Here is a 19,080-nt window from a genome sequence, read left to right on the forward strand (position 1 = left end):
GCTCCGCCCCGGATCCCCCCCCCGGTCCCTCCCCGCCGGCGACCGGGCTCGAACTCGCGGCGCTGCGGGGCCCCGGCGGAGCTGGGGGGGGGACGACGACGACACCCTTCCCGGTCCACGCAGCCCCTTCCCGCGACCTCGGCGACCTGTTCGTGCGTGTGAGCCCCTCCGGGCAGGGCGAGAGTCCCACCTACACACACCCGTGTGTACCTATGGCGGTGCCTGGCACTTTTTAACACGTGTATCTATATCCCTACCCATATCCCAGCGCCTGCGCTGCCCCCATATACGTACAGGTACGTATGTATATATATGCACCGGTGTCTCTGTTATATATCTGTTTGATGCCAATACAGACGCCAGTGTATGTGTTTTATATGTATGTACAGATATATATGTATATATGATACCTATAGACGCGCCAATGTCTGTTGTACCTGTGTACATCCACGCCTGTCTGTGCCTGTGACACCTGCACATACGTACCCACACGTACCCATACCCCTAAGGTACATACGTGTATATATGTGTATGTATGTTCAGTGTCTGTATCTCTGCACACAGGGGGCTGTGCCCGTGGAGCGCTGCCAGGCGGGACGTGCCCCTGCCCCTGCCCGCGGCTGACGCAGGTGGGTGGGAGCCGGGAGGTTTCACCCCCCGCGGGGCCGAGCTGCTCCGCTCCGCTCCCGGGGCGGGGCCCCTTCCCGGTTCCCGGTTCCCGCCCGGCCGCAGCTGCCGCCGCGGGACCCCCCCCCGGGCGGGTGGACGAGCCCATGGCCAGGAAGGAGCCGCTGCTGAGCGCCCTTAAAGGTGAGCGTGGGTCCCCCCCGTCCCCTCCCGGGACCGGCTGTCCCCGGCAGCCCTCGCCCGGGGCCCGGCCCCTCGCTGCACCGGTTCGGCCGGGCCGGGCCGGGCGGGGCTCCCCGGGCTCCCCGGACCGGGGGCTGCCGTGGCAGGGCCGGCCCCGCCGCCTGCCCGGGGATTTGCCCCCCCGCTGCCGCACCTGGCCTTGATTTTGAGGAAGTTTACCTGAGTTTCTGCCCGGTCGCATCCTGCCGGGGTGCCGGGGACCTCCTGCAGCACCAGCGACCCACCCTGGGGCTGTGCACCGAGCCGTTCCCATGGGTGCCCCCTACCCCTGGCTGGGGCACCTATGGGTGCTGACGTTCCCCTCACCACAGGCGGGGTGCTGCGGCTGCGGGAGGGCGGGGGGCCCTGCACGGACACCTCCCCGCACCTCACCTCCCTCTGCCAGCTGCTGGAGAGCATCCTGCGCCGGGGGCTCCGACGTGAGTGGCCCTTCATGCCCGGGCGGCGGGTGGCAGTGTCCCGGTGCCCATGGCAAGGGGCCTCACGCTCCCTTTCTCCCGCAGAGCCAGCCTGGGGCTTCAGGAGACGGGATTACTGGCACTGGCTGGAGCAGCTCCCTACGGGGGACAGTGGCAGGTGAGCAGCGATGAAAATCTGAGCCGTTGACGGCGTCCATCATGACGTGCTCATCCCAAAGACCCCGGGCACAGGGAGGAGGATGCTCCCACATGCTGCCAAAGTTTCAGCCCCGAGCTGCTTCCCCTCTCCCCAAACAGGCCGACCCCTCTCTCCATCAGCATCCAGAAAGCGGGCAGCTGCGGGAAGGTGCGGACGGTGCAGGGCCACGGGCGGTACTTTCTGCGCTTGGCTCTGCAGGAGAAGGTGCTGGCAGCAGCTGTGAGGCAGCTGGCACAGACCCCCCGGCTCCTGGAGGTGCAGCACATGGGGGGGAGCCACTACCTGTGGGTAACGGGCAGCAAAACGGCAGCGTAATGGTGGCGTTTGTCTGCGTTTCAGTTTTATGATCCAGTGAGCTCCATCCTCGGCAACGAAGACCTCCTGGGTAAGACAGTGGATCCTCCGAGGTGGGATGTAACATGCCCCGGGGGTGGCTGTCAAAGGCTTTATGGCCCCACACTGCTGCAGGGGCGGTGGGGGAGGAAAACGGTCCATTGTGATTTTTTTTTTTTAAGCCAAACTTAGCGGTAAAATCTAAATATGCTGCTGCAGCGATGGGAAAAGAGGTGTAAATTTTTAAACACGGTTTGAATCCATCTAAGGTTGGTTTTAATGTCATGGGGTAGGAAAATTGTCTTTGAAGTGTCTTTCGTGTTATTTCTTTGTACCAAGGATGCTGGTTTAAGCAGACCCAGCAGTCCAGCTTCGAGGGGAGCCCTTAGCGGCTGGGTCCAGGCTGCAGTCCCGCATGGAGGGTCATGGGGGGTTCGGTGCCGTAAATGTCTGCGAGGCCTTGACAGGCTGCACCACTCCATCCACAGCCACGTTCCTCGGGGGGGCCAGGCCAGGGTGAAAGCCTTTAATCTTTTGATTATGATAAATAACCCCGTGTTAAACCTGTACCTAGATGGCTTATAAATCACCCACACTGCTGGTGCATGAGCAGATTGCAGATCCCCATCAGTGTAATTGCAAGTCTCGTGCAAGAGAGCCCGGGCAGCTTCACTTTGCATTTAGGGGCAGAAAAGGAGAGAAAGTTGCTCATCAGCAACGTTTGCTGCGAGCCTTGGTCTGAAATTGGGGAAATGAGGCATTGAGCTCCCCACGCCGGCAGTGGGAGCCCGGGATGAGCCCCCAGCAGCAGCCTGGGTGCCGTGGTGCTGGGATGCTCTCAGGGCCTCGCTCCCCAGGGCTCATTAGTTACACCGAAAATGGCTTTATTCGGACCTCTGCCATGTCCCCGCGAGGCTGTGGCTGCTGGGAACCCAGCAGTGACGCTGCCTCTCCATCCCCATCCCTCTGCAGAGCCTTTCCTCTCGCTGCTGCTGGTGGTGACAGAGATGGATTTCTCCCTGGACCTGCAGGTACGGTGACGAATCGGCGGGGTGGTGGCCAGCACACGGCTGCCGGCATGGGGCCCTGGCCGCTTCCTCGCCAGGACCGATGGCGCTAACGGTCCTTTGTTTGCAGAATTGCAGCTTCTTGGACGAAAGCTGGCTGCTGCCGGTAAGAGCTAGTCTCTCCCTGGAGCAGTCCTTCCACCGCCTGGCCCTCGTTGGAAAGTCAAATGAAGGAGATAAGGAATGATTTGGTGGGGAGGGATCACCACGCGACTCTCCGCCTGGCCGCTGCCGGGGGTGCATTGGCTCGGGTTCACCAGCACAAGCAGAGCTGCCTCTGCCGCTGAGGTCGGATCCTGCTGGTGCCTGCACTGTCACCAGGAGCAGATCCCAGCATTCCTGGGAGTAAAACCAAGCAAGAGTAGTACCCAGACCTAAACTGCTGACATAAATTAGGTTTTCCCATGCTCCCTTCCCTGATTTCTTGCCAAAAAAATATCCATTTCCCTGGGCTCACAGATTACATGTCGGTTTTGCTCTTGGTTTTGCTCAGTGAAATATTGGTGCATTTATTGAGAACAGTGGGGATGCCTTGATGTCTTTTAAAAATGATGAGCATCCCTCCGCTGCCTTTTTAACCCAAAAGAATCCCCCCAAAAAGCTCAAGGCGGCTTTGGGGTCGGTTACAGCGTGTGCCAAGCCACAGCACTGCTGCGGAGGCTGGGATCCCACTGGCTTTTGGGCATTTCTAACAGCAAGTACTCCCGGCCAAACTGGGTTTCGGGTCCCTGGCTAATGTGATGTGACAGTAAGTGCCACTGCAAATGGCAGCAGCTTTGGGAGGGGCGACAGCGCTCCCCCGGCTGTGTGGGGACATGTAGGGTGAGGGAGGAGGGCTCATCACTGAGTTAAGACTTCACCTGCTGCTTTGCCACTATCCATCTAGCAGGTTTGTCCCTCCAGGGTCTGGGCACAGCCAAACCCCAGGAGAGGACAGGGACAAGCAGTCACTGATGGTCCCTCCGGGCCTCTCTCTGGGCTCCCAAAGCCCTGGTTTGGCATCAGCACCAGAAATGATCCAGGGTGAGGGGTCCCCATCCTCCCCTTCATCCTGGTCACACTCCTTGAGCATCCTGTGGCCATTGCCAGAGCCACTGTCACCGGCTGCTCTCTTCCAGGTGTGCATCACTTATGAGACGGTCCCGTGCCGAGCGCTGGGGATGGTGCTCAGGTAGGAGCCCTTGATACTCCTCTCTTCTGTCCAGCGGGATCTGGACACCACGGCACTCAAACCCCACCCCAAAAAGGGGAGATTTGAGAGCATCGGGGATGTCTCAGGTGCTTTTCTCCCCATTGGCTCAGCCTCACCAGTATCTGCTGTCTGTGGGGTGGCTTTTCCCTGCGTCCATGTGTCAGTGAAACATCACTGTACTGATGGTACAAAAGGGCTGGGGAGCTGGGCTGGGTCTCTGGGGCTGAGCTGGGGCTCGGCTGCACCCCCAGGTACGTGGACGGCCGAGTCTTTGTCACCGAGGTGCTCCCCGAGAGCCAGGCAGATGTAGACGAGGTGGTGCTGGCCGGTGACATCCTCGATGAGATCAACGGCTGCTCTCTGAGAAACGCCTACAGCGGGCAGGTGGGTGGGCACAGAGGGCTGGCGTGTCCCCCCATCTCCCCCTCTCCTTCCCCTCCCTGTCCTCCCCTCTGCTTTCCCCACCCTCCCTCCAGGCCGGGGCCATGCTGCAGAAGATGAAGGGACAACCGCTCAGCTTCCGTCTGCTGCGCTGGCGGTGGCACGACGGGGAGGTCTACGAGCCGCTGCTGCCCTACCTGAAGGTCTTGAAGGAGAAGGAGCCCCATTTCCAGCTCCAGCGTGGCCCCCGGCGCAGGGGCGAGGGGGAGCCGCGGAGGCTGCAGGGGGGCAGGTAGGTCTGGTGCCATGGGGAACCCCCGGGCTGGGCTGGGAGTCCTGGAATCAGGGCAGCCCTATGCCCGGGCTATCCCTGGTCTCCACTCAGGGCTGCGGGGCCAAAGCTGCCCCCATGGCCTGGGGGGGGGTGCTGGGGGGCTGTGAGCATCTTCCCCTGCAAAAAGCAGCAGGAGGATGAGTGGGGTCCTTGCTCTGATGCCCCTGAGCCCTTTTCTCCCCAGGCTGCTCTACAACCTGCGGTACCTGGGCCGGACCAGCGTTGGGAAGGTGAGATGATGGGCCAGAGATGTGCCTAGGGGTAAATTGTCTCTTCTGGGTTTCTTTTCACGTGCCCGTGGGTTATTCCCTCCTTCCCTCTCCATTTCAGTACGGTGGCAAAGAGGTGCTGGACCAGGCCATCCCCACCGTGCTGGAGAGACACTCGGCAGCACGGGTGAGCGAAGGGGCTGAGGGCATCTCGGGAAGGGCTCGGTGAGAAAACTGCAGGGAAATATGGTCTCTGCCTGGGGATATTTTTTCCTGCCGGCTCCAGGTTCACTTGGCCTGGCTGAGTATTTGACAACCCTCACCTCTGTGATTTGGTTTTTGTTTTTTGTTTTTGTTTTTTTTTTCCTGGTTAGAAGCATCTCTGCAGCCAGGATAGGAAAGTGAATTAAGGAAAAAAAAATACAGCCAGCTGCAGGAAAGCACTGGGAAGAACTGTGGGACGTTGAGCCTGGTTCCAGGGGTGCTTCAGGGCTCAGGTCACTGTCGCTTGAGCCGTTGAGGGGAGTTAGATTCACATGCAAAAGCACTGGGTGGTGAAAAATGGGGCAGCACAGAGAAAACTCCTTGAAAAAGCTGTGCTTGGCTGTGCTTCATCACCTCTGCTTTTGAATAATCTCTCTTGTAAGTGTCTTATTAAAAATAGAGCTCAGACGCTGTGATGATCAAGGCTTCTCCCCCCTCCACCCCCCATTTAGGAGGTTTTATTTGATGTGAAGGAGGCAGAAGTCCTCGTACAGGAGAAGACTTCTTCCAAGGTACGTGAGCGACATCCAAGGTCTGGGTGACTCCCGAGGCTGCCGATCTCGCAGCACAGGGAGCCTGGCTGGAGGGGGCGTGGGGACCGTTTAAACCAGGACTGGGGATGACAGGAACTGGCTGCAGCACCCAACGCCATCTCCCTCCTCTCCCCTGCGCAGCTCCTGTGCCGCTACCCCTACCCCAAGATCTCCTGCGTGGGACGTTGCGTGGGCAGCAGCAATTTATTTGCCTTCTGCGTGGTGTAAGTGTTGCCCGTGGGCGCTGGGAGGGGGGATATAGAAGGATGCAGGTCTCAGAAAATAAACAAGTGACGTCCAGCCCAGCTGCGGGGTCTCTGGTGTGGTTACAAGCCAGGGCTGGGCTTTCAGAGCCGCTCTCTCTGCCAGCTAATGTACGTGTTTCCATTTTTAGCGCTTCCCCGGAGAGCCCTGACGGGAGCACGTTCGACTGCCTGGTGTTTGCATCGCGTTCTGAGCAGGAATGCGAGGAAATTGTCAGGAGAGTCGGTAAGGGAACGGTTTATGTCTTCAGATATCATCACGGTGAGATCGGGGAATAGCAAGGATTGCTATTCTGGTCCACCACATGCAAGATCTAACTTAATTCCTTTTTGTTGAGGTTACTAAGATGAATAGATATTTTGATACACTTTGATACAGTTTTCTGGTGCGTTTGGGTTTTGTGTTGTGTGTGGGATTTTTTGTGGGTTTTTTTTGTTGTGTTTTTTTTTTTTTAAGAACTGCTAGACAATGATTTTATTTTAAGAAACAGCTTCTAGGCATACCCAGATGGTTCATTGTTTCCACTAAGAACTTGGAGGAAACATTGTTTTCGAGGGATGTTATTTTAAAACATACTTTTCCTGCAGGAGCCCAGCCTGCTACTGCAGTTTAGCACCAGATCAAGCATTCATCAATCCCATCACTTGGAAGTCTTATTTTTAACCTGCCTAAATGCAAGCTGCATGGTGCTTCCCCAACTACGTGGCTCCTGGGCCACCGAGGGCCCTCAGTTTCTTGTGGGGACATCCCTGCCAGGGGTCCCCTTGGCAGGCTGTACCCCCCAGGACAGACCTGCCCAGGTGATCTACCACAGATCACTTAGCATCAACTGAACTTTGAGATGGCGCTTAACTTTGATCCAGGCCTTTAAAGCATGTAGATGCAAGGAAATCTTCTTCCCCCACAGGTTTAGCAGCAAGGAAAATACTTGTTTAAAACCTAATCTTGGATCATTTTAGCACGTTTCTAGCAGCTCTGTAGCAGATATAACGGTGTTAGCTGGGGGCTGCGTTTGTTCCAAGCACACTTGGAGCAGCGCAGGAAAGGTCGCTGAGGAAGTTGTGCAAGAGCGTGTGGTAAGGGGCGTCTGTTCCTCCAGCTGCAGGGTTTAAGCACACGGAGTGGTTTGTCTGAGAGAGGAGAGCCCCAGCCCCTGCACTGCGGCTGGCCGGCAGCACCCCGAGCGCTGCAGCTCCGACTCCCCAGAGCAGGATGGTTTCCAAACAGTTTCCAAACAGCTCCCAGGCCATCGTGGAAGGACGTGCTGTAAACACCTCGGGGCCGCAAACAACCACACTGAGGGCCAGTGCTGACTTACTGCCTGCTCCCTGGTATGAACCATTGCTGTTCTTCCTCCTGAAATGCCACTTTTAATTTCATTGAAATAAATCAAGCTCAGCCAGCTAAACTACTTCCCTGTGCTACTTTACCCTAGCCTTACTAGCACAGCCTGTTCTTGAAGAGCTGAGAGCCGGCCTCACAATTCAATTTAAATGTTAATTACCTGTTTCAGATGTAGTCTGAGCAACTTTCCTCTACCCCAACCTAACAAGGCCTGGCTGTTCCCAGAGGCACCACTGAGAAAGCCAGACCTGTCCTAGCAGAGCCTGAAGAGCTGCGCTGAAGTGAAGGTTTGAGCATAATCCTGTTTCATCAAAAAAGCTTAAACAGGAAATGAGAATCTTATTGAGCGCCCATTCCAGTTTGCTTAGCAGCCCATCTGCTCTCAGGTTGTATAATTAGCTTTCCCACTCGCCTGCCATCCTGCGCTGGCTGCTGTTATTAACTGGGACTTAGTCACACAGCCAGATCCCACAGAAACTCACTTCGGTTTTGCTTCAGGCAGAGCAGTCACACCACCAAAATAAACTTCCCCTGCATCTACTGGAAAGGAGGAGGGGAAAAAAAAAAGGCTTAGAGAACTAAGTTGTGCCTGAACATTGAACACAGTAAGCAGATAAGCTTTATGAAAACCCCCAAGAGCCCCCAGCAGCAGGCTGCTGCCTCACCCGCCATCAGGCCCTTGCCAGGCTCAGCGCCACGCTCCCCAGCCAAGAGCTGCGACTCAAGCTACAGAAAGACTCCAAAAACCTCTGAGGGGGGCCAGGGCAAGTTCTTTCTGTTGACAAAATTTCAGTTGCCAAAGCAGCTGTCAGGGTTACAGGCATCTACTGCTAGCCTACTGCAGCCAGGAGGAGGAAGCTTCTTCAAGCCCATACAAACCAAATGACAGAGACTCCTCACATGTGAATGTAAAACATTTAATTTAAAAATGTTGACACTACAATATATAAAATAGCTATTATAAATGCACATAGTGTATTCTATAGCTGCCAGGTTTACGTTTTTAGGAAACTGTAAGTTACACTGTGGTTAAGACTTGTAGTTTCACCCTCTGAAAAAGTCCACATTTGATCACAGTGATGTATGGTCAGACTAACAGCCCCAATTGTTAAACACTTGGATCAAGTCATAACCAGTTTTATTGCAAAAGGACCCTGTACACATTTATATCAATTCTAGTACCTTACAAGTTTAGCTACCCAACAAGTCATTAACATACAGAAACATGCATGAGAAGCAAGAAAGATCACCCATCCCTTCTGCATATTAGCAACTTGTCACTCCTGAGCAACAAGGCTCACATCACTGAGGTTTATGTGAACAGTCACTTTTAGCATTCATCCTGAGTGAAAGATGGAATGACTTAAGTACAAATGCAACATATTATAAACAATTTCTTACAAAAAAGTCACAAATTAAAACCAAAGTATTTTACAGAATTTACTACAAAACACCATAAAAACAGCCTTCACTTAAGCCCTCTCCCCCCGTATCCTGCGAGCCAACTGGATATCTTTGGGCATGATGGTGACTCTCTTGGCATGGATGGCGCACAGGTTTGTATCTTCAAACAGACCCACCAGATATGCTTCGCTGGCCTCCTGTTTCAAGAGCACAAGAAGAAACGTCGTTAGAAACGCCCAGCGAAGCACACTCAGCACCGCGAGCGCCGAGGCCCAGCAAAGGCCGCGAGCTAAATACCTGCAGCGCACCGATGGCTGCACTCTGGAACCTCAAGTCTGTTTTGAAGTCTTGGGCGATTTCCCTGACCAGCCGCTGGAAGGGCAGCTTGCGGATCAGCAGCTCCGTAGACTTCTGGTAGCGACGGATCTCACGGAGGGCAACAGTGCCCGGCCTGGGTGGAGGAGGAGGAGGGAGGGAGCAGGTGAGCCGGGGCAGGGGCTGCGGCAGCGCCGGGCCGGGCCGGGCCGTGCCGAGCCGAGCCGGCGGCCTTACCTGTAGCGATGAGGCTTCTTGACGCCGCCAGTAGAGGGGGCGCTTTTCCGGGCCGCCTTGGTGGCCAGCTGCTTGCGCGGAGCCTTCCCCCCAGTGGACTTACGGGCGGTCTGCTTTGTACGGGCCATTTTTCTTCACTTACCTACGGAAACACGCACGCGTGACACGGGGCCCAGCTCTCCCCACCCCCGCCGCGGCACGACCCGTCAGGCCCAGCAACACGGCGCTTACCCCCACCCCCCCGCGCTCCGTCCCGTCCAATCCCCTCAAGTCTCAGAAGCGGCAGATGTCGGCGAGCTGCCCCCCTCCCCCGCCGCTGAGGCGGGCAGGCGGCCAGCAGCCTCCCCCGGGAGGGGGAGGAGGAGTCACGGTTCCCCCCTCCGCCCCCGCTTCGCGTCGTGGCCCGACCGCTCCCCTCCCCGGGGGAAGCAGACTGAGTCACGCCGCCTCCTGCTTCCTCCCGGGCCACCCCAGAGAAGAGGGGGGGGGATGGGAACCGGCCGTGACTCAGGGCACGTAGGCAAGGCCCGGCCTGTCCACCAGGCTCTAGGAGGAACCAAGGCCGCCAACGGTCGCACAACCCCGTCGCCCACCACGGAACGCGCCCGAGGGCCGCCACTTACCGCTCTGAGAAGAGGGAAGCACCGGTGCCGGTAGCGCTGCGCACCGAAGCCTGCGCTGCTACTGCCAGAAGCCGCTCCGCAGCCAACCACCCCCTCACTGCGCCCTCCCCGCCGCGGGGACGCGCCTTTTATGACGGGGGCGGCACACGGCGCGGTGACGTCACAATGCCTGGAAGCAGCGCGCCGCACCATTGGCCGGGGCCTCCGCCGGCGCCGTGGCGTCACGACACACAAAGGCCGTGCTCCGGTTCCTCGGCGCTGATTGGGCGCAGGCCCGGCCGCTGATTGGTTGTTAAAGTAGGCGCCCGATTGGGCATTGTGAGGCGAGAAGGGGCCAATCGACGGCGGGCGGACGCTCTGCGCGCTGATTGGACGAAACGAGGCACGGTTTGGATCCTACCCTTTGTTGCAAAGCTCCACAATGGGAAGTCAATAGGAGCGGGGCGAGCGGCGGCGGGGCGCGGCGGGGCGGCGGGCTTCCCCCGGGCACCCCCCGGCCGGCCCCGGCGGCCCCCGCCGCCTCCCGGCCCGCCCCCCCCTCCCCCGCCCCCGCCACAAAGCGCCTTTCTTGGCGTGCGGTGCGGAGGCGCCCGGTGGGGGGCTGCGAGCGGCGAGGGCCGGGCCAGGCCGCGGGGCCGCCTGGGGGGGGGGCGGTGGGACCCCCCCCGCCGCCCTCCGCCTCCCCCGGCAGCCGCAGCGCGCAGGCCGCGGGGAGCGGCGGCCCTCGGGCAAGATGCGGGAGCCTCCGGTGTGTGGCGGCTCGCTCGGGGCCCGCGTCGTCCCCTCCCCCCCGCCGCGCTCGCGTGTGTCGGCGGGGACGAGTGAAGCCCCTCGCACGGGAACGGGCCCGGGCGGCGCCGCCGGCATTTCTTGCCTGGTTGGATCGTGGCAGCAGCCGGGGAACGCGCGTCACGGGACTTGGATCCGGACTGGCCACCCCCGCTGGTCTGTGACCCCCCAGAAGCCAGGGAGAGCGTGACCCTGGGCCCTGGGAGGCCCGGCCCCGGGCGCCAGCCGGGCAGCGCGCAGGGGTCGGGGCTGTGTCCCCCTTCCCCGAATCCCACTGGCTTCGTGGGTCGCCCGCAACGCTAACACGGATCGCAAAGTTTCATTGCGAGTAGAAAGCCAGAATCCATCTTCCCTGTAGGTAGCATCTAGGAAGATAAATAGCAATTAAATAAAAGGACAGCCTTTTGGGGGAAGTTGCTGTCTTAAGTTGTACCTGGCTATATATTATTATTTCATGGTAGCAACTGCTGGGAGCAGAGGCAGGTCCCTGCCCCCATGGGAAGGGTACCATGAGCAGGAAGAACAGGTCCCACGTGCCCCGCAGTTGTAGAGCGCAGAATATATTGCGAACACAAACAGACGCCCGCTTAACCGCCGCTCCAAAGGTATCCGTGAGCTCCGCAAACTGGAGCGCAGCTGTAATCATGCAGACTTTGCATGAGGTTGTGCATCCTCCCCGAATGCGTAAGCCTGTCTCGGGCCAACACCCGTGGCGGCGGGCAGAGCGAGGATCGCCGCGGCGCCGGAGCTCGGCACGTAGGGAGCGCGTCTCTCGCTCCTCCGCCTGCTCCGGTAAGTCAAGCAAACGCCCGCCAATATGGTGCGACAGGACCGTCACGTGTGCCCGGGCCGGGACTGCTGGAGGGACGTTGTCTCCTCTGCCTCTGGTCCTCATTTTCAGGTTCATTTTCTCTGTTGTAAAGGAAAATGTTAATTATTTATCAGAGAGAAAACCTGCATATCAGTGGAATGACTTGGGAGGTGTCAGGAAACAATCATTTGCATTGTACGTGTTTTGGAAAATCTGAGGTAAAGAATTCCCTTTTCATCTGAGTTGTTCACGCTTAGGAAAAAGAAATCTAGAAACCTCTTCCTATGATAACAGCATATACTTTAAATTTGTTATTTTTAAGAGCGTACTCCGCTGTCACTAGTGCCAGGAGGCCAGTGCTTAACGTTTGTTACCAGGAGTTGAGAAGCTCCTTAGATAATTTCCCATGTTTTCATAGCAATGGCTGCTCATGCTGCTAATTTTAGAGATACTTTTGATTTTTTGCTCTCTTTAAGAATGGATAAGAGCTGTGCATCCTCTTGGATGAAACAGGCTGATGGAAGGGCGTACACACCAAAGCTGAAGAGAGCGAATGAGCGCACGTTAACAAGGACCTGCGCAAAGATGGAAGTAAATGCGCCCTGGGCACATGCACCTGGCTCGTCCTAAACATTTCTCTGCTCTTGGCGAGTTGTCCCGACTGTGAAACAAAAGAGAACTAGAAGAGGAAATGGTGTCAGTACCAGATTGTAGAGTAAACATCAGTGTATGAGGATTCCAGTCTGTGGTTTCCAAATCCCTGGGCATGATGTGCACACTGATGGTGTTTTCAGCGTGATTCGTTGATAATTGAAGGGTTTTTTCTGCAGGTTCATCGCTGACAGTGATTTTGTGTTGGGTATATAGGTGTGTATGTGTAGATATTAACTGAAATACCTCCACACGTATTGACTTATGAAAAAAGTTGTCCTACTTGACCAAGAGCTGCATAATTATAGTACTCCAGCCTCCCATGGAGGGTTGTTAGATGAATAAGAAGGTATTGACATTCTGTGACTTATTTCTGCAAATGCAGGGGAATAGGCTATTAAATTACCCCAGTAAAAGCCTGCACAGCAGACGCTGAATCAGTGTAAATGAGAATTAAAAAAGTTATTTCCCTCCCCAAAACAGCTGCACAGGCAGCACGCAGACCAGGCCCAAAAGTTTATTATTAACATCGTTCGCCCTGCGCGTGCTGGCAGAGTTTAAAAAAGGTGTTTGCCTTATAAATCCTTTCTGCCCTCTACCACACAGCTGGAGGATCCCAGCACGGGAAGCGGTTCTGTGTAGAGCCCAAGAGATCAAAGTCCTATTAAAAGAAACTCGTATCATTTCCTCCCCCGGGAGAGAAGGTAATTTACAGAGGAAGCTCTTTGCATGGAAATTCAGCTGCTTCCTTGGACATGGCTCCTTCAGGGGGGGAGTTTCTCCTGGGGGAGGACTGGGAGCTCGTGCGATCTTCTGATGACCCAGCATCCAGGGGCCTTTGGTGTCACCTACTCAGAGGTAGGTTCCCCACGCGGCTCGCTGGGGCTTCCGCCTCCTCCTCCTCCTCCTCCTCTCTGGGACTGCAGTGCTATTCCCAGGCACTTCCTGGATGGTGTTGTCCCGTGGGTGGGGAAGGCCGCGGAGCGATGAGAGATGCCAACACTAAAATAACCCTTTGGCCGGGACGCTGTGCTCCCGCGTCCACGTTCCGTCCCTGAGGCGGAGGGAAGGGGGGGAGGAAGGAAGTGAGGCCGCCTGCCACAAATAACTCTCCATCCTCTCACAGGCCTCCCGGCCCAGCCTCCCCCGCACCCATCCCTGCTCGCCTGGAGGGGCCGCGCTGTCCCCGGGGCTCGGTGCCGCCCCCGGGGCTCGGTGCCGTCCCTGGCCCCGGGCCCTTCCTGAGGGCCGGCGCCGGGGCCTCGCAGCGGGCGCCGTCCCGCCCCGCCGCCGGGGGGCGCCCTGGCGCTCCGCCCCCCCCCACCGACTACAAGTCCCGCCGCCCCCCGCGCGGCCGGAAGCGCGGCCCGCGCCGCCGCCGGGCGCCCCTGGGGGTTGTAGTCCCGCCGGCCGGAAGCCGCCGCCCGCCGCGTCCCGGGTTGGCGGAGCGCGCGCGCGCGGCGGGACTACAAGTCCCACCCCGCCCCGCGCACCGGGGCGGCAATGGCGGCGGCGGCGCCTGCGCGCGGCGCCCTCCGTGCGGACCGCGCAGAGTGAATAATAAAGGTCTCCTCGGCGGTAGCGGCGGCGGCGGGAGCGGAAGGCAGGAGGCATGTCCAAGGGCCCGGTGGCGAGCGGCTCCGCCGCGGCCGGGCCGGCGAGCGCCGCCAGCGCGCTGCAGGCGCAGCCCGAGAAGCCGCAGCACTACACGTACGTAGCGAGAGCTTCCCCGCCGCCGCCCGCCCGCGCGCCAACACGCGCCTGACGTCAGCGGGCAGCGTGCGGCACGCGCGCACGGAGACCCGCCGCCCGCCCGCGCGGCACCGGCTGGAACCGGCCCCAGCCGGCGCGGGCCGGCGGGTCCCGCCTGCGGGGGGAGGGAGGGGGGGGGGGGGGGGCGGGGCGGGGGATGAGCGACTCCCCCTCCCCCCCCCCCCCCCCCGCCCCCCCCCCCCCCCCCTTCCCGCGGGTCGCGCCGGCCGTGATGTGACGCACCGGGGCGGCGGAGCACCGGCGGCCGCGGCCTCCCCCGGGGGTGTGGGGGGGCCCCTGTGGCGGGTCGGCCGCCATCCTAGCTCCGGCCCCTGCGAGGGGGGTGGCCGGCCGGCTGTCATCGCCGGGTCCTGCTGCCCCCCGTCCCTCTCGGCGGGGTCCCCCTGCACGCCCTCACGCCGGCCTGGTGGCTCCTTCCCCCCGTGTGGAAGTGGCACGCGTGGAGGTGGCACTTTGGGGTGCTGGGCTCCTCGAGCTCCGCGGCCCGGGGCTGTCACCCCGGTCCTCCATCCCCTGAGGAGTCTTGGAGGGGCTCCTCAAGCACCTGTGGAGGGAGGCGTCGTGAGGAGATGGGTGCCACGTTGTGTGACTGTCCCCAAGGACTGAAAGCCGGCCGGCGTGTGCCTGCGAGAGATGGCTCGAGGGGGGCCCCTCGTCAGGACAGGCATCTTTGAGAAGTTGCCCACGGGCAAGCTAAGGAATGTTTTACACGTGTGTGTGAGAAATATCCCCCGTAGGAAACGTTACCCGAAGTCACGAGCCGCGCTTGTCCTGTTCCCACCTCTTCTCTCACCGCTCGGGTGCGATTCCTCTGTGAAGGAAAGTTGGTGCCTCTTGGTGCGTATCGCCTCCGTTGCCGGAGACGGTGCCTCAGTGAAGGCTTATTGCTGGAATGTGCCTTCCCTAAGCAGAAAATACCATTTCAGCGTGTTGTCCCAAGGATATACGGTCTCCTGGAGCTTGTGCTGTGTGAACTTGGCCTGTGATAAGTTGTTTGGGTTGGAAAGTGTGGCAATGATATTCAGTTCTTTTGCAATAGGGATAACGGGGTGGATTGAGAGTGAGCGTTGTCTTTGTGAGGATGGGCTAGCGATGGATGAGTAATGGATGGAAATAGGTCAGGTGTTGCCTGTTCTCCTTAAAAGGAAAAAGTTTGGGACTATTCCTTGTGAATAAAGTATGTGTACCAAACTGTCTACCCTTATCATTTTAGGGTGTTGTCTGCATACAGAAGAAATGTCATACAAATTACCCGTATCTCTCATTTGTGTTGATGCCCCCACCCACAATGAGAAGGGCAGGTTCAGAGTGTGGTCTGTGTTCTTTTAGTTCTCATTTTCATAAAGTTGGTGGACTTCTTTGCTGCGTTCACGCCATGATACACGGAATAAAAAGAGCTGCGAGAGAAGCAGAGGCACGGATCCGTACAACCGGTATGCCTGCTGCAGGGATCACAGGCTATTTGACATCCTCTTCAGGCTGTTCAGAAGACTGAGTCTGGGCTTCTAGGTTTTACATCCATCGTGAAGGTCCCGTTGTGATCTTCAGGGAGGTGGCAAGCCACAGCCTCATAGGTTACTTTATTTCTGGTGGTGTCTACAGTTAAAGTTTGACAACTTTATAGGAAAAACTGGCATGAAGGAGTCTCCTAGGAGTGTTGCTGTAGTGGTAAAAGAGGGTGCAGGTGGAGTACAGAGTGAGAGGTGGAGTGACACCAACGACAGAGAAGCAATCGGTCAAAAGTGAGAGGGGGGAAGAACCCAGGTGACAAGGAGAATGGGGTAGAGCGATTATAAGTATGCTAGGGAGAGGAAGCCGAAGGTGGTAACATGGCTAAGCATGACCATGGAAACAAGGATATCAAAGATTAGGAAAGAATCAATGGAAGAAACAGTTCAAGAAATGGGAGGAGAAGAGGAAGGTCAGGATCTGGTAGCGGAAAAGGACAGAGGAGGAAAATGGGACAGTGTGGAACAAAGGTGGTGGTGCAATTAGCTGCTTTCCAGAAGGCAAAACACGGATTTTCAGATGGATGCTAAAAATACTTCAGTGGAAACAGTTGCAGAGAAGCTGAATAACCATAAGTGAAGGATGGGTTTGGGGGCTGCAGTGTGCTGACAGCGGGATGTGAGCCATACTTTGAAAGTCTTGGATTTGTACACTAGGTCACGTCATACTGTAAACCTCCTTCTGATAACATATGGGAACTTATTTGGTGGTCGTTCATGTGAACAAGTTGTATGTTGTCAAAATGTAAATATTTTCTTCCTTTTTTTCCTTAAATATAGTTTGTTTCCATAAAATGACATGAAGGTTACAAGTTGTAAACTCAAGTAAGCTTAATTATCTGCATACTTTGCTGTTCCCTGGGGACAGGCAATCTGGTGCTGGGGATCTCTGCCTTGGAAAGTTTTGGTTGTGTTTGTTAGGAAATGTTCCAATTTCCATATTAGTGTCGATTTCTAAACTCGTGTTATTATTTGCATGAGATTTTTAGGTACTTTGAACTGCAGTTCTAGATCCTGTCGGTAAGCCTTTGTATTTGTTCTAGACGTACAGCAAAAGAAAATCTGAAAAAAATAGAAGTAGTGATGCTATCTCGCACCTTTGGCACTGTTTGCTGGTGGAAGAGCTTAAAAAACCCCTTCAATTGTGTCCGCCGTGCAGATAGATACTCCCAGAGACCAAGTCATTCTGGTATATGCCAGACTTTGCTATTTAATGACGAGCGGCGTGTTTCTCATCTGGGGATCTGCTATTCCGTTTGTAGACTTCACATGAGTAATGAAACACTCGACAGCTCTCTGGGTTGCTGGGTTAGAGAGTTCTGCGTGTGGCTGTTCCCTGCAATCCCGTAGCGGGATGAGGTCGGTGTACTCCTCAGAACAAAGGGGTGAGCTGGGCTCCTGCCTGGGGTACCTGCGGGCTGGCGTGGCTTTGATCTGCTTGGGGCGATGTGCTGTGCAGGGCTTAGTTGATTGCTCATAGTGGGAAGTGGATTTGGTTTGGGTACGCTCTGTCAAACCTCAACTAAGTGTTGGCTTTGCGCCGTTTCTTAGCTCTGCTGGCAGGGTTATTTCTGTGTGTATCTATCTCTGTCTTTAATGTGTTACCTACAAATGTGGATAGAGGCTGAGTTCAAAGAAACTGAAAGCAAGTGATCAGTCATTTGGAGTTGTAGATACCGAGTACGATGGTGTAGTTTTGTTTTGGTACAGTCTCTCCATTTGGCTGTTTCTGTCTTCATTGGTTTTCAGTCAGGCTGGACTCTTTAATTGTGAATTGTAAAGATTGTATCCACTGCTTAGGTGTTTATCGATCTGGCAGAATTTAGATGAGTGAAAGTGGAGCAGTCCTTTGTTTGCTGTGCATTCACCTGAAAGTCAGACAGTTTAATAACTCTGCAGGGAAGCAAACGTTCCAGTGAAGATAAATTAACCCATTTAATGAAAAGACGAAGAGTGCCTTCATTCTATCTATTCTATTCAAAACACACATGCTCAAAAGCAGTGTTGAAACTATTCTGATTTAGGTGATAAACTCTTTGGGACACAGATTTGCGGGGCATAACCCAGATCGTTGCTACTCAAGATAATTCTCTTGAGTGTGCCTGTCTTAAATATGAGCAGCCATCCTGTAAATAAACGTCAGGTTTCCGTGTCCCCGCAGGCTGTACCCTCACTTGAGTTCTGGACCGAGATGCCTGGGAGCACATCCTGTCTTCCTTTGTACTACAGCAAGATAAGCTTTGTGATTATGCCTTTGCAGCATAAAAGACAAAAAACTTGTCTTTCTTTTTGCACGAGGGAAGGAATTGTGGGAAATTCCTGAAGGATTAGTACCCTGTAAGTAGTGCTAGACCTGCATCCACACGGTTGATCGTTGATCGTGCTGTCATGTTAGTGACTGCTGGCCTGCACTCACCCAAGCTTTATCTTGCAACCATTTTGATGCCAGCCATTTAGAGGTAGAAGGACTAGTGCACTTGAGAGTGAAGGACATTTTAAGTGGGGATGAAGATCAGGTTGGTGCAATGCTTTACTTACAGCTCAAATCAAAGACATTTTTGTACCTGCATGTTTTTGGGTACTGCCTTGTCTGGGGGTTTCTCAGCCTTAAATAGGAACTATGATTAGGACAGTGATGGAAATACGGGCGAAGAAGAAATAAAAATAGAAAGATCATAGGTGGACTTGGCTTTCAATAAAGAGCTTGCACGTGCAGCCTTATTTATCTCAAAAGCTTGTGTTTAAATTCTTACTCAAGACCAATAGCAGACAAAAACGCACCTCAAAGCATTTGTAGTAGCAGAGAGTAATCCTTATCTTCTTATCAGTGGACAGTGTCTTATCACTGGCAGGGCAAACACAGCGTGTCTGATCTCAAATGTGCAGACTGAGTGTCTGTGGAAAGAAAACTAAAAAACCAGATGTGTAGCTAACATGTTCCCAGAGTTGTTGCTTTTTCTATAAGTGGCTTGCTCTTCTAGAACCCTTGGCATTTGTCTGCATAGTCTGTTAGATTATACTTTTGATGTGCTTGAATTGGGTGGTCTTCACAACCTGGCAAATACATTTAGGCTTTTGAAACTGTTTTTAGAAACCTTTTGTGTTCTTTTTAAACCATCAGAACTCTTAAAATAACAAACTGTTGCCCTAATTCTGCTTTGGTTTTACTGGTGACAACTCTTAGATCAATAAGCTGATATGGACTTACACATAAATAGAAACTAGCCCTGTTGTTTAAACAAAGCAAAAAAACAACCAAAACCCAAACAAGAACTCCCACAAGCAACCCAGAAAACAAAAACAACAAAAAAAACCCCCATGCGTTTTTAGGTTTCAAATTTGGTAATACCCTCGGAGATAGTTGGGAAAGGACAGAATAAGTCAATACTTCTAAACCAGGGACTTACCGCTGGTCTACTACATAGTTACCTGTGTATGTCAGCTTATCAGGGAAGCAGAAGCTGGTTATTACTGCTGCTTTTTAAGTCTGTGTGAACTTCACTGAACACAGGTCCACCGCAAACTGTTATTAGGAAGTGTGAATAGTTACAGGAAGTTGG

At 55.4% G+C, this 19,080-nt stretch overlaps 3 protein-coding genes across 9 annotated transcripts in view; 2 read left to right on the plus strand and 1 right to left on the minus strand.

Moving 5' to 3' along the window:
• The first annotated feature begins 48 nt into the window (after positions 1-48).
• Positions 49-7,473, plus strand: LOC141932883 (uncharacterized). Its single transcript, XM_074847094.1, has 17 exons — positions 49-296; positions 565-810; positions 1,182-1,289; positions 1,374-1,446; positions 1,587-1,743; positions 1,828-1,873; positions 2,794-2,852; positions 2,959-2,994; positions 4,007-4,059; positions 4,332-4,464; positions 4,557-4,753; positions 4,980-5,025; positions 5,126-5,191; positions 5,721-5,780; positions 5,943-6,025; positions 6,196-6,290; positions 7,165-7,473. Exons 2-17 carry the CDS (start codon positions 774-776, stop codon positions 7,197-7,199), a joined length of 1,284 nt encoding a protein of 427 aa, XP_074703195.1. The 5' UTR covers positions 49-296; positions 565-773; the 3' UTR covers positions 7,200-7,473.
• Positions 7,474-8,310: 837 nt separating this feature from the next.
• H3-3B (H3.3 histone B) lies at positions 8,311-10,176 on the minus strand. Its single transcript, XM_074847711.1, has 4 exons — positions 9,989-10,176; positions 9,366-9,507; positions 9,111-9,264; positions 8,311-9,010 (listed from the first exon to the last, which is right to left on the minus strand). Exons 2-4 carry the CDS (start codon positions 9,491-9,493, stop codon positions 8,882-8,884), a joined length of 411 nt encoding a protein of 136 aa, XP_074703812.1. The 5' UTR covers positions 9,494-9,507; positions 9,989-10,176; the 3' UTR covers positions 8,311-8,881.
• A 3,579-nt stretch (positions 10,177-13,755) lies between these two features.
• Positions 13,756-19,080, plus strand: part of UNK (unk zinc finger) — a 45,996-nt gene continuing 40,671 nt past the window's right edge. For 4 of the 7 annotated variants that reach the window (XM_074847691.1, XM_074847696.1, XM_074847693.1 and 1 more), the window contains exon 1: positions 13,757-13,949. In XM_074847691.1, the coding sequence (XP_074703792.1) occupies positions 13,852-13,949 (98 nt within the window). In that variant the 5' untranslated portion in view covers positions 13,757-13,851. Of the gene's footprint in view, positions 13,950-19,080 lie in introns of all 7 variants that reach the window. The other 3 variants (XM_074847694.1, XM_074847695.1, XM_074847692.1) reach the window with 1 other exon arrangement.

The sequence above is a fragment of the Strix aluco genome, chromosome 21, assembly GCF_031877795.1.
Source record: "Strix aluco isolate bStrAlu1 chromosome 21, bStrAlu1.hap1, whole genome shotgun sequence".
Classification (NCBI taxonomy): domain Eukaryota; kingdom Metazoa; phylum Chordata; class Aves; order Strigiformes; family Strigidae; genus Strix; species Strix aluco.

Excerpts from the sequence above, each read along its gene's own strand:
- H3-3B (XM_074847711.1), bottom strand. The coding sequence starts at position 9,493 with ATGGCCCGTACAAAGCAGACCGCCCGTAAGTCCACTGGGGGGAAGGCT. Across the intron at positions 9,265-9,365 it reads AAGAAGCCTCATCGCTACAG|GCCGGGCACTGTTGCCCTCC; the intron begins GTAAGGCCGCCG and ends TCCTCCACCCAG. Across the intron at positions 9,011-9,110 it reads CAGCCATCGGTGCGCTGCAG|GAGGCCAGCGAAGCATATCT; the intron begins GTATTTAGCTCG and ends CTCTTGAAACAG.
- LOC141932883 (XM_074847094.1), top strand. The coding sequence starts at position 774 with ATGGCCAGGAAGGAGCCGCTGCTGAGCGCCCTTAAAG. Across the intron at positions 811-1,181 it reads GCTGCTGAGCGCCCTTAAAG|GCGGGGTGCTGCGGCTGCGG; the intron begins GTGAGCGTGGGT and ends CCCTCACCACAG. Across the intron at positions 6,026-6,195 it reads TTATTTGCCTTCTGCGTGGT|CGCTTCCCCGGAGAGCCCTG; the intron begins GTAAGTGTTGCC and ends TTCCATTTTTAG.